At 36.0% G+C, this 24,709-nt stretch overlaps 1 protein-coding gene across 2 annotated transcripts in view; it reads left to right on the top strand.

Annotated features, from left to right (window-relative positions):
* The window catches only part of ERBB4 (erb-b2 receptor tyrosine kinase 4), a 1,302,405-nt gene that overhangs the window by 1,102,726 nt on the left and 174,970 nt on the right, over nt 1-24,709 (top strand). For both annotated transcript variants that reach the window (XM_069578247.1, XM_069578248.1), the window contains exon 20: nt 6,140-6,325. In XM_069578247.1, coding sequence (XP_069434348.1) covers nt 6,140-6,325 — 186 coding nt within the window. The remainder of the gene's footprint in view (nt 1-6,139; nt 6,326-24,709) is intronic.

Below are 24,709 nucleotides of genomic sequence, written 5' to 3'. Positions count from 1 at the left end.
GCATAGGATACTAGGGACAAAGCCACGATAGAATTTCCACATTTAAGATACAGTAGGGAAAAACAGGTTCCGATAACTGTAATAAAAATACTCAAAAATTCTACCTTGTATAAGTTATTCATAAAGTTCTTAATAGTGCAGCACTAATAAGTGGTATCTAGATCTAAGATTCAGACAGCAAATGGATGAATGATGGAGAATAGAGATGGAAAACTGCTGACTCCAAAAGTTAGAAGGATCTGAATAGGATTGTTCATGTTCACAAAAATGATACCAGGGATTGGAAAAGAATGTCACTGAGCAATGTAGACCCACTTAAACTGATGGCATATTAATTCAGTCTAATTACTGCTCACCTACTTGCACTAGTAAATTATTATTTATTCTAGACATGAGTGAACAGATGCAGATTTCATTTATTTTATTATCTGGCTACCATCTGCAGCAGAACTGATTTGTAAAACATTATTATGGACCAATAATTTTATCTCATTTTTCATCACTGCCATCACTATTATCTTCTTTGTTCTCTACATCACCATCACCCCCTCTATCTTTAGGAGAGGCATTTGTTTTAAACATTCAGAAATCTGCCGACTGTTACATTAAGCACAATTTTATATGTCTCTGTTAATTGTTTATTATTTTTTTCTCTATCCCCCTTTTTTATCTTCCTTATCCCCGATGCAATGAAAATCTCCCCATTTTCAGCTGGAGGGTATTGAATTAATGGTCCATTGACATAATGAAACAGTGAAAGTTTGGCTGAAGTAAACATTTTTCATAAACAGAATAGCTCATAAGTTGTCAATGACATTTTTTTTCTTTTTGTGAAACTCCTAACCAACATTAGTGAGAAAATAAGTTTAAGTGCCAAGGTATAAACATCTGAAGGCTGAGCAAAATGATGCCTTAATGCGACAAATGGTATTGCTCACTTTCATTATTGCACCGAAATGTCTTTCCTTCAGAATGAAATAGAGATACAGATAGCATAGGCTAGAGAATAATGGCACACATGCTTCAGAGCTTTTTATCCATTCTCTGGTCATCCCTTGATAGTTAAAAAAAAAATGTCCTTAATTCCAACCAGACTTCATTATAAAGAAAGATCTTTTTCCCTTAGAATTTTCAGTGTAGCACCTGTTACATCCTTCCTCTCTGTCCAACAAGAAAACTATTTAGTTCACCTATAAGAAAAATTTTGTAAAACAAAACAGGAAACAGAGACAGAAAATAATTTCATTTCTGGAAAAATTGTTAATACATCTGTCAACTTGTATTTATTCCAGTGGCCTTCGGTGATATGTTCTAATGACAGCAGCAAAGATTCCAAAATTGCTTCCAAAGGCCCCACACAGAGATAGGTAGCAGAGGACATTTTTAATTTTAACAGTAATTTATTGAAACCCAACACTCCATTATTAAAATATTGGATTTCTTTCCCCTTTCCATCCCCCTCATCACTCTAAATGAATCCACATTCTTTTCTCTTTATTTCTTCCCCTTTCCCCAAAAAAGCCATCTGCTATTTCCTTTATGAAAAAAATAAAACCTACAATTAGTGTCCTGTTCATCTTTTCTTTCTCAGAAAAAGAGGACTATTATGCAAATACTCTGCAATTTGGTTTCGAATACTCTTTGTAGTGTGATGAGCAATTTTCTTTAATACAACCCCAGCTTTTTTGCCAGGACTGACTAATAGATTTTTTTTTTAAACAGAACTTTCATGCGACATTTTTATACTCTTCTGTTGTAAACTTTTCACATGCATATTTAGAATGGAAATATTACTCCTTAGGTTGTAAAAGAAAAAAAGAAGTTTATATATTTCATCCTGAAAAAGGCCAAAATAACCTTAAAGTCTTTCTTGTATCTTAAATTTCACCATGTTCTGTATCTTAGGAAATGGCCTAGTACCAAATAATATAGGAAATCTGAGAAATATATTTTCTTTGACTTTTTCTGAAAGCATATTGTAAGTAATGGCAATTTATCTATAAGTGCAAATTTTTGTCTGAGTTGCTCCTTAGAAACTGAAGTATGATTTGATCCAATTCATTCAGGTATGGCTAAAGTCAGGTGTTTGGCACTGCCTTCTTGTTAGTAAGATAAGCATGTACAGTCCAAAATGGTGATAGAACTGAAATGTTAAAATTGCAGTGTTTTTTACCATCCTAGGAAATAGCACTGTTCTAAGAATCAGAAAACCTGTCTTAACTCTGATCTTTCTACTTACTCATATGACCTAGGGCAGTAATTCTGCTCAGGCTTGGTTTCCTTATGTCACAGCAGAGAATGGCTGCCTCCTTTGACTCCTTCCTAGAGTTACAATAAGGATCAAACAATGGTGGTTGCATGTTACTTCCTTTGCAATGAATGGAGATGTTTCAGAGATTCACAAAGTTCTATATTTCCTGCAGCAGCTTCGCTACTTACAGGAGCTTGCTACAAATGTAGATTCCTGATTCATTTCTAGACCTGGCTATCTGGGATTGGGGCTAGGAAAACCACCCTTTAAATGATAAACCTAGGCCATTAGTAATGATAAATGCTAGGACATGAAAGATGAGTCACAGAAGAGAAACAGAATACAATTAGAATATGTTTAATTAAATCTGATATCTAATATTTAATATCTAATTAAATATCTAATTTGTTACTTGATTGAGTTAGACACTTAATTTAATTATGTTTTGCTTTTTTGTTGATGACTGAAGTGACTTAGCAGCAGCATGTGTATATTTATATACGTGCATATCATAATTCAGTGAAAGAACCTCTGGTTCACACTTTTAATATTAACATTAATTACTATTTAATTAATAAAATACTAGATTAAATAGTAGATAATATAACTTGGCTAACATTTCTATTTGTACTCTCCTTATAATTGCAAAAGTTTGCTTTATTTCAAATGCTTGCTTTATTTCAAATGTTGACTGAAATATACAGGAAGTAAAACCAAACTGTTTCCGCCTCATGGATCCAAATAGAACCATATTCGTAGCAATAACTCAAATTTCTGGCTTTGCTGATTGTGCAGAAATCCCAACTTCAGTGGAAGTCTTCCTAAATAGTTTGGGAAGAGTTGCATATCTCATATGAATTCACAAACTAGTCTGCCAGTTGCAGTGACCGAGTGGTATCTAAAGTGTCCTTTCTTACCAGCTCAGTCCCTGTGTGGAGCTTCTCTTCTCTCTGAGACACCAAGAGGTCCTATCTCAGCATCATTGGCTGGTATCACCTGAGGACACCACTGACCTTGTGAGAGGTGGTGCGTCTCCCTGGTCCCTGGGCTGCCAGTTCTCAAGGTGTTATGTTGGTGGTGGGCTCAGCCAGAAAGCAGAGAAGCCAGTGGTGCTTCTCTGCTCTTACTTGTCTGGTTCCTTGTGGCTGCTGGGGAAGGAGGAATTGGAAGACCTCATCTGCTTGGAGGTCAGCTGAAAAACAATTTCAGCTTCTACTCCCAAAGGCTCAAAAATAAAGTCCTTTGAGTGATGCTGACGTCCCCTTACCAGCTTATTTCTTCTGTTTGTCCTCCTATCTCTCCTTTCTCCACACAAGTTCATAGTGCCCCACACTTCCTTCTTCAAAAAATAAAACATTATAATTCACATAAGACCTTGGCTGGAACCAGTAAAATCCATATACTCCATCAGACTCACCCATGATCATGAATAATCTTTAGACTCTGCTGAACTCAACCCCACTAAAGAGCAGTGGAGATTAAAAGTGAATAGCTTTTGAGATAATAATCCTCTCAAGCTATCTTCTTAAATAACTTTAAGGTAATATTAATGAAAGTCAAATGGTTCTACACGGTTGTGCTCCTGTTCGGTTGCTTCGGCCATTCATCCATCTTCTTACATCTTTTCTAGAGTAAGATATCCTACTCCAGTCTAAACTGGCTACCGTATCACGTGCCTGTAGAGCTTTCATTCTAGAGTATCCCTTTACTGTCATTTCCTTGTTTTCACAATTAGGTGCATTTTTTAAAATGCCATTCACTTTTTATTAAATGAGCACATCAAACAGATAAAGGAAACATATGAGGTAATCTTTTTTAAGAACAGACATGTCCATATATTCACTCACTTGGTTCAAATTTTGCTGGATATAGAATTTGAGGTTTAAACAAAACTAATAATTTTGAAGTCATAGCTCCATTTGGGAGAAGGAAATAGAGGGTGGCCTCAACTTTCACCATATACAAATTTATACAATTACCAGAGTACTTCCTTATTTTTACCAGAGTACTTCTCTTTCCATTACCTAATATTCATAGTTTACAATCCCTTTGATTAAGCTTCTCCTAAGGATGAAGGGTCAGGAATATCCACTGGAAAAGGGAATGGCTACCCACTCCAGTATTCTTGTCTGGAGAATTCCATGGACAGAGGAGGTTGGCAGGCTACGTCTTTGGGGTCACAAAGAGTCAGACACAACTGAGTGCCTAACGCAAACACACACAGGATGAAGGAGATCTGTAGTCTAAGTGCTTCCTAAATGGACTTTGAAACAATCCTGATGAAGTCAGCCCCTCCTACTCCATTTATGTACAGTGGTTTGTGGTGTAACACTACTGAGCCTGTGGGGTGTACACCCTTGGTGTAAATTGGATTTATTTTCAGTTTCTCAGCTAAGTTAGGCTTCAGATTTTCTATGTTTGCTGGGTCAGTTACTACTAATAAGCCACTTTCTACTTTTAGTATTCCATCCCCATTGCCTCTTCTTGTGATTGTTGGTTTCTGGCTTTTTATTGATCCATTTATTATTAAAATGGTGGAATCAAGAGGAAATAAAAGTAAATTCCTGTATCAGTCTGCCATGCTGTCTTAAAGAGAAGCTCAGTATAGCTTTCTATCCTTGATTATTTGAAAAATTTTAAAGCTACAAAAAATGTTCAAAAAGAGTATGATTAACATTCATATACCTGCATATAGTTAAACTGATTGATAATAAATTGCCATGTATGTATCAACCACTCTGTGAGTGTGTGTATGTATAAGGTTGTATCAGTTTCAAATTGGAGTAAAGACCCTTAAAATAGCTTTAATTGAAAGCTAGCTTTAGGATGAGCTAAATATCCATTATATGTCCACCCTTTATCTTCATTAAGCTACAATGCCTTTATGATTATGAAAAAGAAGTTAGAACTGTTTTCTCTCTTCATTAAATAGCAAAATTGGAGTAGACAAATTTTTACAATCTCACCTAGCTCTCAAATTTTATGGTTCTATTTATATCATTTATAATTTTGAAAATGAAATAAATTTGAGTAAAATCAAAGGTTATTGGAATAAAATGTCTTATTAAAATGTTTACTTTTCTGCATAAATTCATAGTAGGCATATTGTTAGGTTGGGAGGCATGTTATTTGTAATTGTTTACATTGATATTTATAATTTACAAATTACCTTTATGATGTCTGAATTCATATCAATAATGAATGAGTTAATTTTGAATGGCTTTTTTTGTAACTCTGGGGGTTTCCCAAATGACTCAGTGGTACAAAATCTGTCTGCCAATACCTGCCAATGCAGAAGACTCAGGTTCCATCCTTGGGTCAGGAAGATCCCCTGGAGAAGGAAATGACAACTCACTTCAACATTCTCACATGGGAAATCCCATGGACAGCAGAGTTCCATGGGCTATGTGGTCCATGGGGTTGCAAAAGAGTCAGACATGACTTAACAACTAAACAACAATAATTCATAACTTTGAGCTACCTTGTGCAAATAACTGTAGTGTATAGATAATTGAACTCTAGAACCAAAGATCAAAGGTTAAAAATCCACAATATAATTTAGGATTCAACTTAATTTGGTAGTAAACACAATCTGATATTTTTCATATTACAGAAGAGAAAATACTACTGTTAAATTTGCATGCAGTTATTATATAATATTTGCCATTCTAATAAATATATAGTCTAACTTCCATTTATTTTCACTTGAACTAAATCACTTTAGAAATATAATGGCTACCATAATGTCTTTTCTCACTTTTAACTGATTCCATTTTATGAGAGTACCTTTTCAAAATCATTATCAACAGCATTAGTACAGTGCAAATAACTCTCATAGCAAAGAACTTTGAGTTGAAATAATGGTGGTTATTTATTTTTTTCTTTTAGGAAGCCCTAATCATGGCAAGTATGGACCATCCACACTTAGTTCGATTATTGGGTGTGTGTCTGAGCCCAACCATTCAGCTGGTCACACAGCTTATGCCCCATGGCTGTCTGTTGGATTATGTCCATGAACACAAGGATAACATTGGATCACAGTTGTTGCTTAACTGGTGTGTCCAGATAGCTAAGGTAAGTGCCCATCATTTCTGCCTTTATATTTCCTAATCTACTACAGTTTGGGTATTTTCAATCTATTTAAATGAATTACATCTGCTAGTAAAGGTAGGGAGATATTTACATTCAAATTACAGATCAAACTCATAGTCTATTTATATAATTTGGTGCTATTGTATGTACTCTTTGTGCAATATTGACCAGATGCCAAAACAAATAACTTCTTGGTCAGGAGGGAAGAAAACTGATACACTGGGTTTGGTGGACTTTTTTGTGTTTGGGTATTGTTTAGTAATGAATTCAAGGAAGAAAAATTGAAAGTTTGAATTGTTTCATTTGCAGATGATTAGGATGGCATGCATGTTCAATTCTCAGAATTACAAATGATCAAATTCTAAATATCTTCCTAGACATTTTCATAATTTGTAATTGGTCTTTAATAGTTGTTTTTTATTGTTGTTCTGGTGTTTTTTGTGTGGGTTTTGTTGTTGTTGCCTTTTTTTTTTCTTTTCCTTTCCAGAACAAGGTCTCAGGAATATATATATATATATATATATATATATATATATATATATATATATATATATATATATGGTGTGGTGTGGATCTCATAACTGGGAGGATGGAGGGAGATGGATGTTGGTGAACTAGAAAACATATACTCATATAGTCCCTATTTTGGACTATAGTTTTTCTCACCAGAGTTATCAGATCTTCAAAATATTTAGGAAGGGGCCAGAATTCTGGATTTTTCAATGTGATTTCTCTAAATTAAAATCTTGGCTCAAACTTCTAAAGCACTCTGGGAGTCAAACAAAGCTTTCATGTCCTGCAGTCCACCAGCGTGTAACTTTGGTGTATATATTCATGTTCAAAGAAACCATTTAAGATCATCAATACCAATAATATCTCTTGAAAATGTTCTTCAAGATAAATAGGTCTGAGATGAGTTTCAATTCACTATGTCAACTCTTGTTTACCTCAGAATATTACCTGATGTTCTATAAATTCTACAGATCTGATCATTTTAGCATTTGTATAACATAAATGCCAAAATGTTAATCCAGTAGTTTTAGTCTATTTCTTTTTACAATCTAAGAATGAATAAAAATGCATCATCCAAAGCAGAAATTTAAGATAACTCTTAAAATGCAAATCCCCCAAACCAAGGGAAAAGCCCACTTTGGTTTTCTGTACCATAAATCTCAATATAGTTTCCTTACGGACCATGTATTACAATTTTGTGAATATTATATGACAAACTCACAACTGAGAGGATTCTTTATGGTAATGAAGTTTGAAATATCACTCTTCAAAAACTGATTTACTTATCTAAGAACTTCTATAATTTATAAGGTGAGCTAAATATGCAATAGAAATTCTCAAGTCATCCTAGCAGTATAAATGAAAACAAAACTAAGTTTTGAACTTCTTAACTCTTTTCTGTATTTCCTGCAGTCTTCTTCATAATTTAGGTTTTGTCCTTAGGGATTCATGGCATTAATATATCATTTATGCAAGACTGTACTCTCTAATAATAGAAACTGCTTTGAGTTCCCTGAATAATCACACTGCTTTAAACCTTTCTGCCTTTGTAAATGACATTCCTTCTGCTTAGAAATCTTTTCTCAGAGAGCCTTGATTCACATAACATGATCTTTTACATCCATCAACGCTGGTTGGGCTCCCTCCCCTTGTGAAGTCAACCTTATTTTCTCTCTAAACAGAACTTTTCTTCTCTGTTAGTTTGGTCATTGGTATATTGAACACATTTGTACCATTTAAATGTTATACCACATGTTTATATAACTCTGACTGTATGACATATATATTTAGTCATTAATCTTTTAATAAATATGTGTGGACACCGACCATGTACCACGTATTATGCATACTGAAATGTCTAGTAGTAGGACAGATGTTCAACACATAAAATAACTAGGTATTGGATTAAACACTTTGATTTAGTTTTTGAAGAAAAATAATCACAGGAGAGACTTAAAGGCAAACCCCATTGAGTCCTGAGGGAGACTGGCAATTGGAATAAACTTAGGCAGAGGGAAAATTACAACAGAACCCTTTATATATATATGGGGACCATGTAGTTTGTCATCCAAATGAACAATTTTAAGAGTGAAAGGAGACTCTATTACTAGTGATGCCGGGCAACAGGCACACAAATGTAAACAGAACAAGGTATGTGGTAATAGTGAGTAGCATGAAAAATTTGGATTTTATTATAAATGCCATGAATATTGAAGTATTTTGCCCTGGAAATGATATAATCGAATTTATTCTCTAAAGAGATCATTCCATTTTATGTATGGAGATTAGATTAAGGCAATGCAAGAACAGAAATGAAGATATCAGTTAGAAGTCTGGGAGTGGTGAGAATAAGAAGTGAATGGAATTAAGATTTTTTTTTTTGAGACAAATTAAGGTATTTTGATTATTGATTACTGGGTGGTGAGGGAGGGAAATATGGTAGTGCTGTTGCCTGAGGTAGAGAAAGCCAGTTCAGTTCCAGATGTGGCAAACTGAAAAGGTTTACTGAACAGAAAAATGGAGCTATCAAATAGGTAGTTGAATTTGGTCAAGTCTATGGATATAGATTTAAGAGTTATAAATTGCCAAGAAGTCGGACATGACTGAAATATAGGGTACACACCCACATTAAAGTATTCAAACATACGGGAGGATATGAGATTACCTAGTAGTTACTGACTTGATTCCTGTTTTTTTCCCAGCACCTAAAATTGGGTTTTACATGTAGGTAGCTATTCAATATTTATTTGATAAATATTTTTAAGTCATAAAGAAAATGAGAAACAACAACAAACCCTACCTGTAAGAAGGGAGTCCTTCTTTTATCTTTTTATTCCTAATTTGAGGGCAGAATTGTGTTCTGGCAACAGCATTAGAGTCAAAATGCTTACATTACATTACATATTACATTACATTAGTATGCCAGTGCCCACTTTTTGGTTTTGTGAATTTGAATAAACTATTCAACCCTTTTGAATTTTCTGTGTATTAATGGAGTTAACAATTACTACTTTTTTTTTCATCTGCAAAATGAGCACAATACTGTCTCATATGTAGTAAGCTGAAAAACAATCCCCCGCCTTCAAGTATGTTATGTCCTATCCCCAGCTTCTGACGACATGTTAATTTAGATGTTAAAGGGTTTTGTGCTGCTGTGATTAAATTAAAGTTCTTGAGATGAGGAGATTATCCTGGATCATCCAAGTGGGCTATCCACATAAGTGGGAGGCAGAAGGATCAGAGTAACAGAAAGAAGATATAAAAATGGAAGTAGAGTAGGAGTGATGTGTCTTGAAGATAGAGGAAGGGGGCCACAAACTGAAGCTACCAGTCAACCTCGAGAAGCTAGAAAAGACAGGGGAGTGAGTGAAAGTGAAGTTCACTCAGTCGTGTCCGACTCTTTGCAACCCCATGGACTATAGTGTCCATGGAATTCTCCAGGCCAGAATATTGGAGTGGGTAGCCTTTCCCTTCTCCAGGGGTCCTTCTCAACCCAGGGATTGAACCCAGGTCTCCCGCACTGCAGGCAGATTGTTTACCAGCTGAGCCACAGGGGAAGCCCAAGATCCTCCCTGAGACCTCTGGAAGGAAAGCAGGTCTGCCAACACCTTGATTTTCCTCCAGTCTGGAAACTGACTTTTGACCTCTGAAGCCCCAAGCTATAAGAAAATATATTTGTATTGTTTTAAGCCACTACATTTGTGGTAGGTAGTTATAGCAATAGAAAGCTAATAAACTTCTACTGCTATAGTGATTTGCAGATATTAAATAAAATAGCTCATGTAAAGTCCCTGGCTCAGCTCCTGAAACGTGGAGTATTTAAAAACAATCTTCTTTTATTTGCTATAGGTTGAAAGCTTTGAAACAGCATTGTTTCAGAAATGTCTGTAGAATATGAGTAATTTGGTCTGAGTCAACACAAGCATTTTGCAGATGGCTGTTTCAATAATTTAGAAGAGTCCATTTTTTTTCTTTCATTTCTCACCAAAAGAGAATTTATGAAAATGAGATATCATCCTAGTAATTACTCCAATACCCACTTTCATTTTGGCTGCATCCTTTTTTATTGACAGAGTTGGTAGGAGGGGAGGTATGATGCTGTAAAATAGCCAATTTATATCTATGTTATAGAATACCTGTGAAAACTGTAAGCAGAAGGAATAATAGTTATAATTAACATCAGACAGTTGCTCTATATAAGCCACTATTCTATGTATTTTATTCATTTATTAATTTTTTAATCTCAAACCAATGAGGGAAGTGTCATCAGTATGTCCACTTCACGATAAATAGTGAGTCACAGAGAATTTAAGTTACATGATTAAATTCATACAGAGCGTAAATAAATATTAGAATCACTAATCTGTGTTTTTTATGTATAAGAAGAAAATATTTCTTAAAATTTCATCTACATTCCAAGTTTTCCTTGCATTCTTCCATCGGTACGTCATTCTATAGCAGTTTATGTAATAGAAACACAAATTTAAACGTCAGATTGCTTCTTATCAGCAGCCATTTTCACTCTACATGTGCTGCCTTTAGAACCTGATTTAATTTGGTAAGCAGAGCAGAACATATTATTATTTAATGTTTGTATAATACCATATGCCTTCCTGGGGCTTTATGAATCTAGGATAGAAGATAATTGTGAGAATTCTTTCTTTCAGAGTTGTTGCTAACAAGTTGGGCAAGTGGTTTTTAAAAGACCACTTGGCAGAATCTGAAAAGTGTATGAATTTAGAGTGAAGCAACTTTACGGTGAATAGCACTGGTAATGGTTAAATTCATGTGGATAAAGCATGTTTTATGCAACAAGCATCTGCTGGGTGCTTTATATACTTTGTAGTATGTAATATTTTCTGAAACTCTAGCAGGTATGCCCCATTATCCTCCCAGTTTATAGATGAGGAAGATGGAACAACTTAAGTCCTAAAGGACACAGTAGTAGTTTGAGATACCTGGATTCTGTATCAGGTAACTCTGATGCCTGTCTGAGCCAGGTCTTTAAGCCATTCTGGACTCTTTCCTTTCCAAACACACACATCATGGCAGGTTAAAGTCACTTGCCCTCCTCCAGAATTTGAGGACCGGTGCAACTGAGCATGCACACACAAGCTGAGAAGCATGACATTTTTCTGTAGTTGTGTCTCATCATCACACCCATAACAGAGAAGATTCCATCATGAATAACACTTTTTACTGTCTTCATGGAAATTTTTTTATTGCCTTATCATCAGGGTCTATGTCACATTTTTCAGAATCAAGTGGAAGGATTTTTTTTCCATCTGCTTTGGGGGGATTTTTTCAACTGACGATTTATGTAAAAAATTATGATAAAGCAAGCTCAAAACTGCTCTGTGAGGTATCATATAGTATTGATACTGATCACAAATGATTCTATAAATTAATGATTTAAAAGGTATGGTTTGGTGGTAGTTTATGTTAAGCATATAGACTCTAGAACCAGGCTGAATGGATCCAAACTGCAGCTCCTCACTTATAGCCATGTGGCCCTTGACATGTTATTTACTTTCTCTCTGTGCCCCCTGAAAATTAGCATCATAACATTAATCTTTTCATAGAGCAATTACGAGAATAAGTTAATACTTATGCTAAAATTGCTGCTTAGTATAGATAAGAGTATCTAACATGCGTTATAATTTTTGGATAATATCTGAGATGAAAGCAATAAGGAAACACACATAGCATCCCTGACTCAATGAACATGAGTTTGAGCAAACTCCAGGAGATAGTGAAGGACAGGCAAGCCTGGCATGCTGCAGCCCATGGGGTCACAAAGAGTCAGACACAACTTAGTGACAGAACAACAATAACGTCATTTCAAACATGCTCAATTTAAAATTTTCAGATATAAAAGATTTAACATTTGTTCTTACATGATACTGAGGATAGGAGAAGGTAACCTCATGTATATAATATTTAATATTTGTAGGTTTCAGAATAAAACTTGAGTCTCCTATACTCATGCTTTCCTGCACAGGTTCCTAAGCTGCTTTTCTCCACGTGCTATCATCATGACCTCTAATTTTCATATCAGAAAATTGGATTGTTTGTAATGTTGAACATGTGAAACCAGCAGTGAATTGGCAAAGAGCTGAGGTCATGATAATTCCTTACATTAGACAGTGTGAGCAGCCCAAAGTTCCTTTATGGAGGTAGTGAATCTCTAAAACAATTAACACCAGAACTAGTTGAAACTTTGGCACAGCAAGACACTCCAGATTATCTATTTCACTGATTTAAAATTTATAAAACATGAAATTGTTTTGTCCAGTGAAATTTTACGTGAAAATCTAAGCAAATAAAACTGAGCCATATCTGTATCAATAGGGGGTATTGAAGGGGCTTCATGGAGCCCTGAGGCATTCCTAGGTCCTCACAGGGGCCAGCTTTAAGACCATCTGATGTGCCTGTATTGAAGATGGGGAAAACGAAACGTAAACAGGTGACAGAATTCATTTAAGGCCACAGGTCATAGTGACAGGGACACAGTCTGAATCCATTTATCACCCAGTCACTCCTGCCTAGCCAACTGACAGCCTGCATCCGTTACTATGACCCCATAACATTTGTGGACTGCTCGATTATGTCGTTCAGTCGGGAAGTCCCGTCTGACTCTGTGACCGCATGGACTGCAGTACAATAGGCTTCCCTGTCCTTCAACCGTGTCCTGGAGTTTGCCTAACTCATGTCCACTGAGTCAGTGATGCCATCTAACCACCTCACCCTCTGTCACCCACTTCTCTTCCTGCCCTCAATCTTTCACAGCATCAGGATCTTTTCCAATGAGTCAGCTCTTTGCATCAGGTGGCCAAAGTACTGGAACTTCAGCTTCAGCATCATTCCTTCCAATGAATATTCAGGGTTGAATGACTGATTTGATCTCATTTCACCTAGGGAGCTCAGGAATTCTCTCTGGCACCACAGTTCAAAAGCATCAGTTCTTCGGTGCTCAGCCTTCTTTATGGTCCAACTCTCACATCTGTACATGACAACTTGAAAACCCATAATTTAGGTGAAATAACTACTGTGGTATTAGAGAAATTGAGTCTGAAAGATCATATACCTCTTGTTATAATTTTTAAGTGATCTAACGAGCTTTTTCTCTTCCTAGAATATTAAATGAGAGACAGTTAGCTTATTTTTCCTTTCAAGTACTTTTGTGTTTTCAGTTTTCCTTCCAAGGGCTTTTTTTCTTTAAATCTCTCTTTTCTACCAATAGTTTTTCCTCTCCGTCTTTATATCAGGATGTCTAATAACATTGCAGCCTCCCAAATTGGTGATAAAGCACCTGGCTGAATTTGAATCATATTTCTCTCCTCCCTGAAACAACCTCCTGCTTTTTATTTATGTGCCAAATTCTCATTGCCTTAAAGGAGGATGATATAAAAGATGTGGTAAGGAATAAGAGAGCATCTCGATTGTACCAGATGAAAATGAAGTTTATGGAGGCAGTTTCTAGAGCACAGGTCCCAGAATTGCACTGAAGCCTTAATTGTTTCCTGGGGTTTGCATGAAATATGAAGGTCTCTCCCTTAGAGAAGTCATTTAGGTTGCTTCTTGTCTAACCTATAAAATAGCAAGCTTCTCTTTTGCTTTGCTTTGCCTGCGGCTTTGTTTGGCATGCTGAGTGATTCTAATTCAGCCAGGAAGATTCCCCATTCTATAAATGGCAACAGTTTTCATTCAGCTACCATGCACAACCACAAAGTAAAGAACTTAATTTCTTTACTGTAAATGTATAACTAGTACTTTTAGTGTACTGTTTTTTGACATAAAAGTGAAAGCTTTGCAATCAGAATGGATTAAGTTGTACCTTATGTGTGTAAAGTGTTCACAATTATGTCAATTAGTCAAGATTATGTGAATAAAGTTGGGTAGTGTAACACATTTTAGGAGTACAGTGATTTTCCCAAATGCAGAATCAAAATAGCAGGACCTGTTTGTCTAGTTTATGGCTTCCCTGTGGCTTTTGTTTCTAAAATATGGAGGTGAAGTGAAGTCGATCAGTCATGTCTGACTCTTTGTGACCCCCTTCCAGGCTTCTCAGTCTGTGGGATTTTCCAGGCAAGAGAACTGGAGTGGGTTGGCCATTAGATGGGTGTTATAATATTGCTGTCAGGAAGTTATATGTTTGTGATGTTTCAGATGTATGCATGCAATGTCATTCTTCCTACAAATTTCAAGATGTTTACAATAATTCAAAGGGTTAGGACTTGCATTTTGCTGCACTTAGGAGAAGCAAAGGATGAGGAGATCAAGCAATCAGACTAGAAACAGAAAAACCATATTGGACTGAAGACAAAACACAGATTTACTTCCTCTTGTTGTTATTGTTCAGTTGCTTAGTCATGCCCAGCTCTTTAAGACCCTATGGACTGCAGCATGTCAGGCTTTCCTGTCTTTCACCATCTCCCAGAGCTTGCTCAAACTCATGTTCATTGAGTTGGAGATGCCATCCAACAATCTTGTCCTCTGTCGACCCCTTCTCCTTCTGCCTTCAACCTTTCCCAGCATCAGGGTCTTTTCTAGTGAGTCAGCTCTTCACATCAGGTGGCCAAAGTACTGGAGCTTCAGCTTCAGCCTCAGTCCTTCCAATGAATATTCAGGATTGATTTCCTTTAGGATTGACTGGTTGGATCTCTTTGCAGTCCAAGGGACTCTCAAGAGTCTTCTCCAACACCACAGCTCAAAAGCATCAATTCTTTGATGCTCAGCTTTCTTTATAGTCCAGCTCTCACATCCATACATGACTATTGGAAAAACCATAGCTTTGACTATATGAGCTTTTGTTGGCAAAGTAATGTCTCTGCTTTTTAATATGCTATCTGTGTTTGTCTTAGCTTTTCTTCCAAGGAGAAAAGGTGAGGTGAAGTCGTTCAGTCATGTCTGACTCTTTGCGACCCCGTGGACTGTAACCTACTAGGCTTCTCCATCCATGGGATTCTCCAGGCAAGAATACTGGAGTGGATTGCCATTTCCTTCTCCAGGGGATCTTCCCAACCCAGGGATCGAACCCAGGTCTCCCGCATTGGAGGCAGACGCTTTAACTTCTGAGCCACCTGGGTCTTTTAATGTCATGGCTGCAGTCACCATTTGTAGCGATTTTGGAGCCCCAAAAAATAAAGTCTCTCACTGTTTCCATTGTTTCTCTGTTTGCCATGAAGTGATGGGACTGGATGCCATGATCTTCATTTTTCGAATGTTGAGATTTTAGCCAACTTTTTCACTTTCATCTTTAACTTTCACCAAGAGGCTCTTTAGTTCCTCCTTGCTTTCTGCCATAAGGGTGGTGTCATCTGCATATCTGAGGTTATTTATATTTCTCCCAGCAATCTTGATAACAGTTGGATGTGCTTCATCCAGCCTGGCATTTCACACAATGAACTCTGCATATAAGTTAAATAAGCAGAGTGGCAATATATATCCTTGACATACTCATTTCCCAATTTGGAACCAGTCAGTTGTTCTATGTCCCATTCTTACTGTTGCTTCTTGACCTTCAGACAGGTTTCTCAGGAGGCAGGTCAGGTGGTCTGGTATTCCCATCTTTTGAAGAATTTTCCACAGTTTGTGGTGATCCACATAGTTCCTCTGCACCTGCTCAAATTCTTCTCCAGAAAGTTTTTAAATTTATTCTGAAATAATTTTAGATTCAGAGAAAGTTACAAAAAATTGAAAGAGTATTTCCATTTGTTCCTCACCAGTTTCCCCACTGATAACATTTTGCATAATCATAGTACAATATTGCAACCAGAAATTTGACACTGGTATAACCCATAGAGCTTATTCAGATTTCAACAGTTTTACATAAAATTTTCATGTGTATCTGTGTGTATAGAAATGAAATGAAATTGTTAGTCACTCAGTCATGTCCGACTCTTTGTGACCCCATGGACTCTAGTCTGCCAGGCACCTCTGTCTGTGGAATTCTCCAGTTAATAAATATGGAGTGGGTAGCCATTTCCTTTTCCAGGGGATCTTCCTGACCCAGGGATCAAAGCTAGGTCTCCTGAACTGCAGGCAGATTCTTTTCCTTCTGAGCCACCAGGAAAGCCCCCTGTGTCTGTATAGTTCTATGCAATTTTATCTCATGTGTTGATTTATATAACTACTACCACATCAAGGTATAGAAGTATTTCATGACCTCTTATCATCCCCTTAAAGCCACTTACTTCTTTGTTTTTAATTGTTCTTAAGTCTTGACATGATCTATGTTTGTAATAATGACATTTTTATTGGAATATAATTGCTTTACAATGTTGTATTAGTTTCTGCTGTACAATTAAGTGAATCAGTCATATGGATACATATATCCCCTCCCTCTGGGACCTCCCTCCCACATGACTTATTTTTAAAACATTTTTTAAAATTTACTATGTTTTCCACGTGATAGTAGCTATTAATACAGTGACATATTTTATTGTTGTCTAGTTGCTAAGTTATGTCCAACTCATTTCCAACCCCATGGACTGTAGCCAGCCAAGCTTCTCTGTCCATGGAATTTCCCAGGTAAGAATACTGGAGTGAACTGCCATTTCCTTCTCCAGAGGATCTTCTTGACCCAGGGTAGAAGCACATCTCCTGCACTGACAGGTGGATTCTTTACCATTGAGCCACTTGAGAAGCCATGGTGAGATAGATATATACATACACACATATATATGTATAAATATATAAAATACTGCTTCATTCTAGCATTAGTAATTTGGAAAAGTCATACTTCAAAAGATATCCTCTATAGATTTGCACAAAAAATATTCTCAACAGTGACTATGAAGAAGAGAAACCAAGTTTCTCTCCAACTGCATAACTATGTAGTTATGTGACCTAAGAGGGATGCAGCAGTCAAAATGTAGTGTTAGATCCTCTTACAGTTACTTAGTGGGAACATCTACACTCCTACTTCTGTGCCTTCTAATTACCATAGGAAAGTAGTTTAGCAGGTCACTGGCTGCAGAAGAGAGATAGCACAATCAAACCCAGAAGGGCATGCAGCCAGAAGGGAGGAAAATTAGGTTAATAATGAAGACAGACTGAAAGTGAGTGAGAAAAAGCAGTAAAAGCTTTATGCTCAATCTTCTATGTTCTGAAAATGTTCAAAAATTTAGCATAATTACATTTAGTACCATATGTGTTAAAGTGTACATAGCTTGTATGATATGTATGTATGCTTGTATGCTTACAAATATAAATATACACATATACATACATGCTTTCATCTATATCTTGAATATAAATATATTAGTAAGATGAATTTATGTAGCAAAAATTTCACACTATCCAATTAAATATGGGAAGGAGCACAAGGTGAGGAGAGTCATTTATCGTCATAATTAGAAATATTAGTATTTGCACAAATTTTTATTTTTCATTGTCTAAATTTGATTGATGAAAAGGGGCTTGTTGGAGATAGTTATTATTTTTCATCAGGCTAAGGTGAGAGTTGAACAGAATATATGTATAGCTGTGGAAAGAAAGGGGAGCTGAGTGGTTATGAGCACATGAAGAGCGGTGATGGGTCAAAGATTTAATCCTTCATTAAGAATCTGTTTCCTATATTCAGTATCTACACCATCACAAAATGAACAAAGGATGAGCTTAATGGCAGTCATCTATCAGCTAGCCACATTTTCAGCTTCAGGATTCTGCTATTCCCAATGCTCTATGCCTTGACAAGGCTGATTGTATAATTATGATACTACATCACTCACTCCTTAGTGCACTTTTCGCTGGTGAGGACCACAACTAGGGACTTTGATGATCATCGCCCCAAGCCAGCACATTAGCATGAATACAGTTTACTAATGGGGCTACTCTAATAGAAACTGTAGTATAAGGTCTAAACCAAGGATTTTGTTATGAAGTCCTTTGTAGATTAAATGTCAGATTATAATGAGCTTTAAAATAAAAAATAGTATATTTTAAGACAAAATGAATGATTGCCTTGAATTTTCATTTTCTGTCTGGTATGTACTTAGAATTACCAGTTATTCTGCTAAATTGATACAGAATTTATAAAACTTTCACAAGAATGCATAAGTGCTAAATAAAAGAATACCCTTAGGTTAATTTCTATACAAAATTGAAGAATTCCATAAAAATATAGCTAATATGGGTCCGAGTGTTTTTTATGAGATCAATACTGTTCTTAATCTGTGTGCTGGTACTCAATTTGTGAAATATATATGTATTTTTTTTTCAAAAGACGTTTCAGTCTAGTTGTTTATATTTTGCTTGAAGGTGTTTAGATGGCTATTTCTTTAAAGCTTTGGCACATCAAGTCAGAACACATATTGAAATGACTCAGTTTCTGCTACTGACTGGAAAACATGTCTGGCAATCCCTAAACCAAGAGTGTACAGGTGGTGTTTCAGAGTGAGATTGAAAAAATTTCATAGCTTCTTCCCAGTCCCTGGTATACAATCACTCATGATTGGTACTGATCAGAGTTTTTGTGGAACCTGTTGTCTTGTCCTGGTTTTGTTTCAAGTAGATCAACAATGCTAGGCACGGCAGAAACAATAATGGAATGTAGTGGTCCTTATGTCTCTTTAACCTAAGTGTTCATGAAGCAAGATGAATCCTGTAGCAAAATCAGCTAACACTTGCACTGAGGCTGTGGCTTAATATTGGGCTAAGGACTTTACATGAAATATCTCTTTTTTAAAATTTATTTTATTGAAGTATGTGAAAGTGAAAGTCAGATGTCCAACTCTTTGCGACCCCATGGTAAGGAATTATCCAAGCCAGAATGCTTGAGTGGGTAACTCTTTCCCTTCTCCAGTGAATCTTCCCAACTCAGGGATCTAACCCAGGTCTCCCATATTGCAGGCAGATTCTTTACCAACTGAGCCACCAGGGAAGCTCTTATTGAAATATAGTTGATTTATAACATTGTGTTAATTTGTACTGTGCAACAAACTTATCCACTTACATATATCTACATTATTTTTCATATTGTTTTCCCTTACAATTTATCACAGGATATTGAGTATAGTTCCTTGTGTTATACCATAGGACTTTGTTGTTTATCCAGCCTATAATTCTTACAGTAAACTATGGGATAGATACAGTTGTATGTTTAAATGACTTAATATATATAAACTATCTTGCACATATGTGGTATATCCTCATGCTCAATAACATTAGCTGTCATCACTCACATTGTTATTACTCATATAATTCCCATTTTAAATGAAAACCTGGAGACTCACAGAAGTTATATATCTTATATTAGGTCACAAAACTAATATGCATGAACAGATGATACTGGTACAAGTATATTTAAGCATTTCCTCATGTGACCTCAGATCATATTATATGATCTTGGGACAGGACAAGACAGTGAACTCAAATTGATAGTACTCCTGCCTAACTAGTTCTGCATCTTAATTCGATAACTGAAGGAACTATTGGATTGGCCAAGAAGTTCATTTGGGCTTTTCCATAGCATCTTACAGAAAAACACAAAAGAACTTCTTGGCCAACTCAATATTTCTTATTTCCTGTCATAATCTGTAAAATTTAACATATAAAATTATTTAATCCAGGTAACTTTTTACATACTTTTGTGGCAGAGAGAACATACTGTGTATATCCATATAATGACTTAATTTCTTCTAGGATCACAATGTTAGTCATAGCTACTCATGTTATTATGGTCCTGTAATATTTTTTAAAAATTAAACCTGATTAAGTGGAATGACAGTCCATTTCATTATTACCTTTATCTGAAAAGATACCAGTAGAATGCATATGGCACTTCCAAACGATCACTTTATCAAAATGTGTCTATGCAGTGAGACTTTAACAGGGGGCTTCTTATAGGACAATAATCTCTCCATGCTTTTGATCTTATTCATGGGTGCCCCAAGGTATCTGGCCACAGATTTCTCATATTTCCATCAATCATTGTGGTAGCAGAAAACTTTTTTTTCTTTAACTTTCATTCCCCAAAAGATTGGCTTGGAAAAAACATCACTGAAAACTTCTTTTAAATCAGATTCAAGATATTACAGTAGCACCAGCTTGAGTCTGTCAACATGTCCATTATAAACCCATATTTTCCAGGTTTATTACTTAGCTGTAAAGTTTTCCTGGGGACTCTGATACAAAATACAGAATTTCAGCCCAAAGCAATTTTTATTATCACTCAAATATTGAGATTTTTCAATTCATGATTGTTTTTTAAAATGCCACAAAAGTCAAACATTTTAGGGCACACCCACTCATTTTAAGTCCTTTATAAAATGTAACACTAAAAGCAATTTATTTCTCATAAGAAACAAAAAAGTAGATAAGTAGGATCTCAAGGCCTGAAGGGAAAATTTTGTGAGCCTACACAGACTTATTTCCTTATGATTTGGGGGGCTAATTTACTATTTAGATAGAAAATTTTAACATTACTACAATAAGCTTTCAAGAAATTGGCACCATATGGGTCTAAAAGAAATTGGATGGTAGGCAAGGGAGAATTACAATATAGACTGAACATGCAACCCACAGAAATAATATTCTCAGAGCTATGGATGTTGCTGCCATCTGAGATAGTGTCCTGTGTTTTGTTTTGTTTTGTTCTCCCTACTGGTGAGTCTAAGAAAGGCTGATAAACAGTTTATAGACTGTTAAAATATCAGATGGACTACTAAAATCAAGAATTTTATCAGCAAAACAACCCCCACTGCAACTTAATTGAATTTCTTGTCAACAGAAATTACTACATTGGAAGTTCTAAATTTTTCTATCCCCAAAACACATATAACACAGACAGGAAAAATATGGATTTTTTATTCTCCCAGCTTACTCTTATACCTCTCTAAAAATAAGATATGTTTAACAGGAAAATACTACCTGGACATACTCTTCCCTGTTAGGTCTGAATGAATTTTAAAACCTATCCTTTGGATCAGATAAGGTGGGTAAATTAGTTATACTTTATATCCTTTAAGAATTATTAATTCTGAACTTAGAGAAGTCACTCCTGAGGGAGTTCTAGTCATGGATAATTCTAAAGCACTTGCATTCTTGTATATATAAAGGGGAATCTGTGTTTCAGTGTATTGGAGAGAAAACTAGACAGAAGAAATTTTACTACATTGGCCACGCTTAATCAAAGCCATCAAATAATATTTCCAAGTCCCTAAAGTAGGTGGAATAAGGTTTAAGATACCAACTTTCAAGACAACCTCTGATTGGTTCCCATTTTCACTAATTTATACACATAACAGATAGTAGTCTATTAAGGTTTATATGTATCTTTATATGCACGTGGCCTGGAGGATAGAGGAGATGTGAAATGACAAGACTTCTTATACTGGTCATAACAAAGTAAATTTATATGTATATCACTGACAGGCGTAAGAGCTGAATTTAAATTCTTTATAAAGTAAAATTTCGAAAGCAGGTTAAAGATGTTAATCAAATATACACACGTGTTAGAAGGGAGTTCCCCAGGAGATACGGACACTTAAGATTTTTTACTGGCTTCTTTTTAGCTGGAAGCCCAAATTTTAAACATCTGAATACGATATACGGAGGCAGGAAGAACCCTTAGGAGGCTGTTTAACAGTTTGTATGACAGATAAATGATGTTCTCAACAAAAGCAATATCTATGGGCATTAAAAGCAGGCAAACAAGAGGGCTCCTGTAATTACTGGATGATGGATGAATGATTATGTTTGGTAATATGCTTTGTAAATTACCATACCTAAAATAAATGGCAGATATAGTAGCTTATGTCTAATTTTCAGAGGTTAGCAGGCTTTTGAATCACAAAACAAACAAAATTTATTTGGTCATCCTCTTTGGTAAAAATGCTTCTTTAGTTCTCTCTGTCTCTGTCTCTCTTCATTTGAGGCTTCTAATTCAGAGCTTATTTACTAGACAGTCTTCAACCTTGTCTCACATATCATATTGAATGTTTAGAAGTATGGTCACTCGAATAGCACAAAAGTTCTAGCTAACATTTGTTTCCAAAGACACAGAAGCATGGCAGTGCCATAGTAAAGAGTTTCCACAAGTCCCATGGATCACTGTTATAGGGGCTGCAGTCAGACTAACAAGGGGAGGAGAGGAGAATGGAAAGATGGGGGTGAAGTCAGGATTCTTCTCTTCCATTTTACAGTGTCAACAGCCAGCAGCCCCCAGGAAAAAGGTGGTTTTCCTGGACTGTTTTAGAGAAAGACTATTTAGGGGAAGCCACCAAAGACTGCTTTAATCTGATGCCCAAACAGTCCAGCACTGATGGAACTATTCTAGCAACCTGCAGGCCATGTGCTATGTTTATCTTCCTGCCTAAGGCACTCACCAATTATGTATGCTATAAATGTAACCTGATCTCCCTTCTGGGGTGAGAGTGAAGGACTTGAGGAATGCTTTCTATGCTCCAGTTTATTAAAGAGGATGAAAGTTCCTAGGTAGAAGGAAAGTAATAGATCCAAGAAGAAAAACTGAAAATCAAAAGCATCTAGGTAATAAGATCAGTATCAGTTTAAGAAATATGGAAACCCCCTTCACCACGTATAACACCTTGGCTTAGGCTCAGTTAATCCTTCTAAGACTTAGACTCTTCATTTGTAAAATGGTGATAACAGAAGTGCTTACCTGGTAGAGTTGTGAGCCTCAATATAACTCATATTTTGGTTAACATATGTGAAGAATCTAGTTTAGTACAATACCTGCTGGATTGTTAAGAGTTTAATCATGCCTCATCCCAAGTGAGAAGTTATCAAACTTCACAATGATAATAGTGATACAATGAAAACAATCAGAAATAAACAAGTGTCAAGAAGAAAAAGAGGAAAATATATATCAATGAAAATTACAACAGCTATAAGCATCTGCACTTATCCCATTGGATAAAGGCCTGAAGAAGAACATTCACACAACCGATTACAAAGACATCTTCCCTGAGATTGAACTTTGGTACTTAGTTAGTCCTTGCTAAGGAAAAGGAAGACAGCTATATGATCTGACTGGAATATTCAGTGGCAGGCTCTTTGTCTGGGTATGTAAGACAAGACTAGACAAACTAACCTAATTTAGCCACAAATCATGGTGAAATGAATACTACCATTATAATAGAGCTATATCTCCAAGATTTAGACTTTGAAGTCTTGAATAAAAAACTGATGTATAGTCTGTGAAGAAACAAGGCACAGCTTGATTTCTTTTTATTATTTTGAAAAGAAAGAAGGACCTTGAAAGGAAACAATAAACTATATAGACAGAATCCAAGAGTGGAATTTTATTTCATTTTTAAAAATTCCATGGCTTATCAAAACCCTGAGCTGTTGGTAAAGAAATAGCATACATCTCCTGAGATCTAAGCAAAATATATTTGACTAGTGATTTCTATATTTGACTGAGAAGGCTTTAAAGAAATAGAGAAATATCACACTGCACCCACCATTCCCCTCAAAAGAGGTCATTCTCTGCTGACCTTGTTCAGGATTCAAAATTAACTATGCTAACTCACCACATTATAACACTAGTAGCATTGTATGCTATAACACTAATTATATCCAATTTCTCAAAATGAGAAAACAAACACAAACAGATTTTAAGTCCTTTTTTAATTTAGCTACCCAGGCAGTTAAACTGCGGTCTTAGAAATAATCAGTGACCAAGCCAAAGATAATTTTCCAGTCCTTGTCTTAACCTCTCTGAAACATTCATCAGTATGACATTTTGAAGTTCCCTTTGCTTAATATCTTTTGTGGGGGGAAAAAAAAGATCATTCTCTAGTGTCTCTATTCAGGTTTCAACTCAAATTCCATCTTCTCCTTAAGCATGATCCAGTTTTTTCTCTGTTCCCATCAGTGTTTGCTGCCTCTTGGATGCAGTTTTAGGACTTAAAAACATCTCCTTTTAAATTGGAGTATAATAGATTTGTGATGTTGTGCCATAATAGTTTCTGCTGTACAATGAAGTGAAGCAGCTATATAGGGACACATATCTCCTCTCTCTCATACATGCCTCCTATACTCCCCAATCCCACCTATCATCAGAGAGCACCCAGCTGAGGTTCCTGCTAGCTATCTATTTTACAAAGATTTATGTATATATGTCCATCCTAATCTCCCAATTTGTCACACTCTCCTCTTTCCCCACACCTCATGTCCACGTGGTCATTCTCTGCATATGTGTCTCTATCCCTGCCCTGGAAATAGGTTCATTTGTACCATTTTTCTAGATTCCACATATATACATTAATACATGATATTTGGTTTTATCTTTCTAGCTTACTTTGTATGATAGACTCTAGGCCCATGCACATGTCTACAAATGTCCCAATTTTATTCCTTTTTATAGCTGAGTAATAGTCCATT

Source organism: Ovis canadensis, chromosome 2 (assembly GCF_042477335.2).
Source record: "Ovis canadensis isolate MfBH-ARS-UI-01 breed Bighorn chromosome 2, ARS-UI_OviCan_v2, whole genome shotgun sequence".
Classification (NCBI taxonomy): Eukaryota; Metazoa; Chordata; class Mammalia; order Artiodactyla; family Bovidae; genus Ovis; species Ovis canadensis.
Note: the sequence above shows the minus strand (reverse complement) of the source record. Positions and strands in the feature narration are given on the sequence as shown.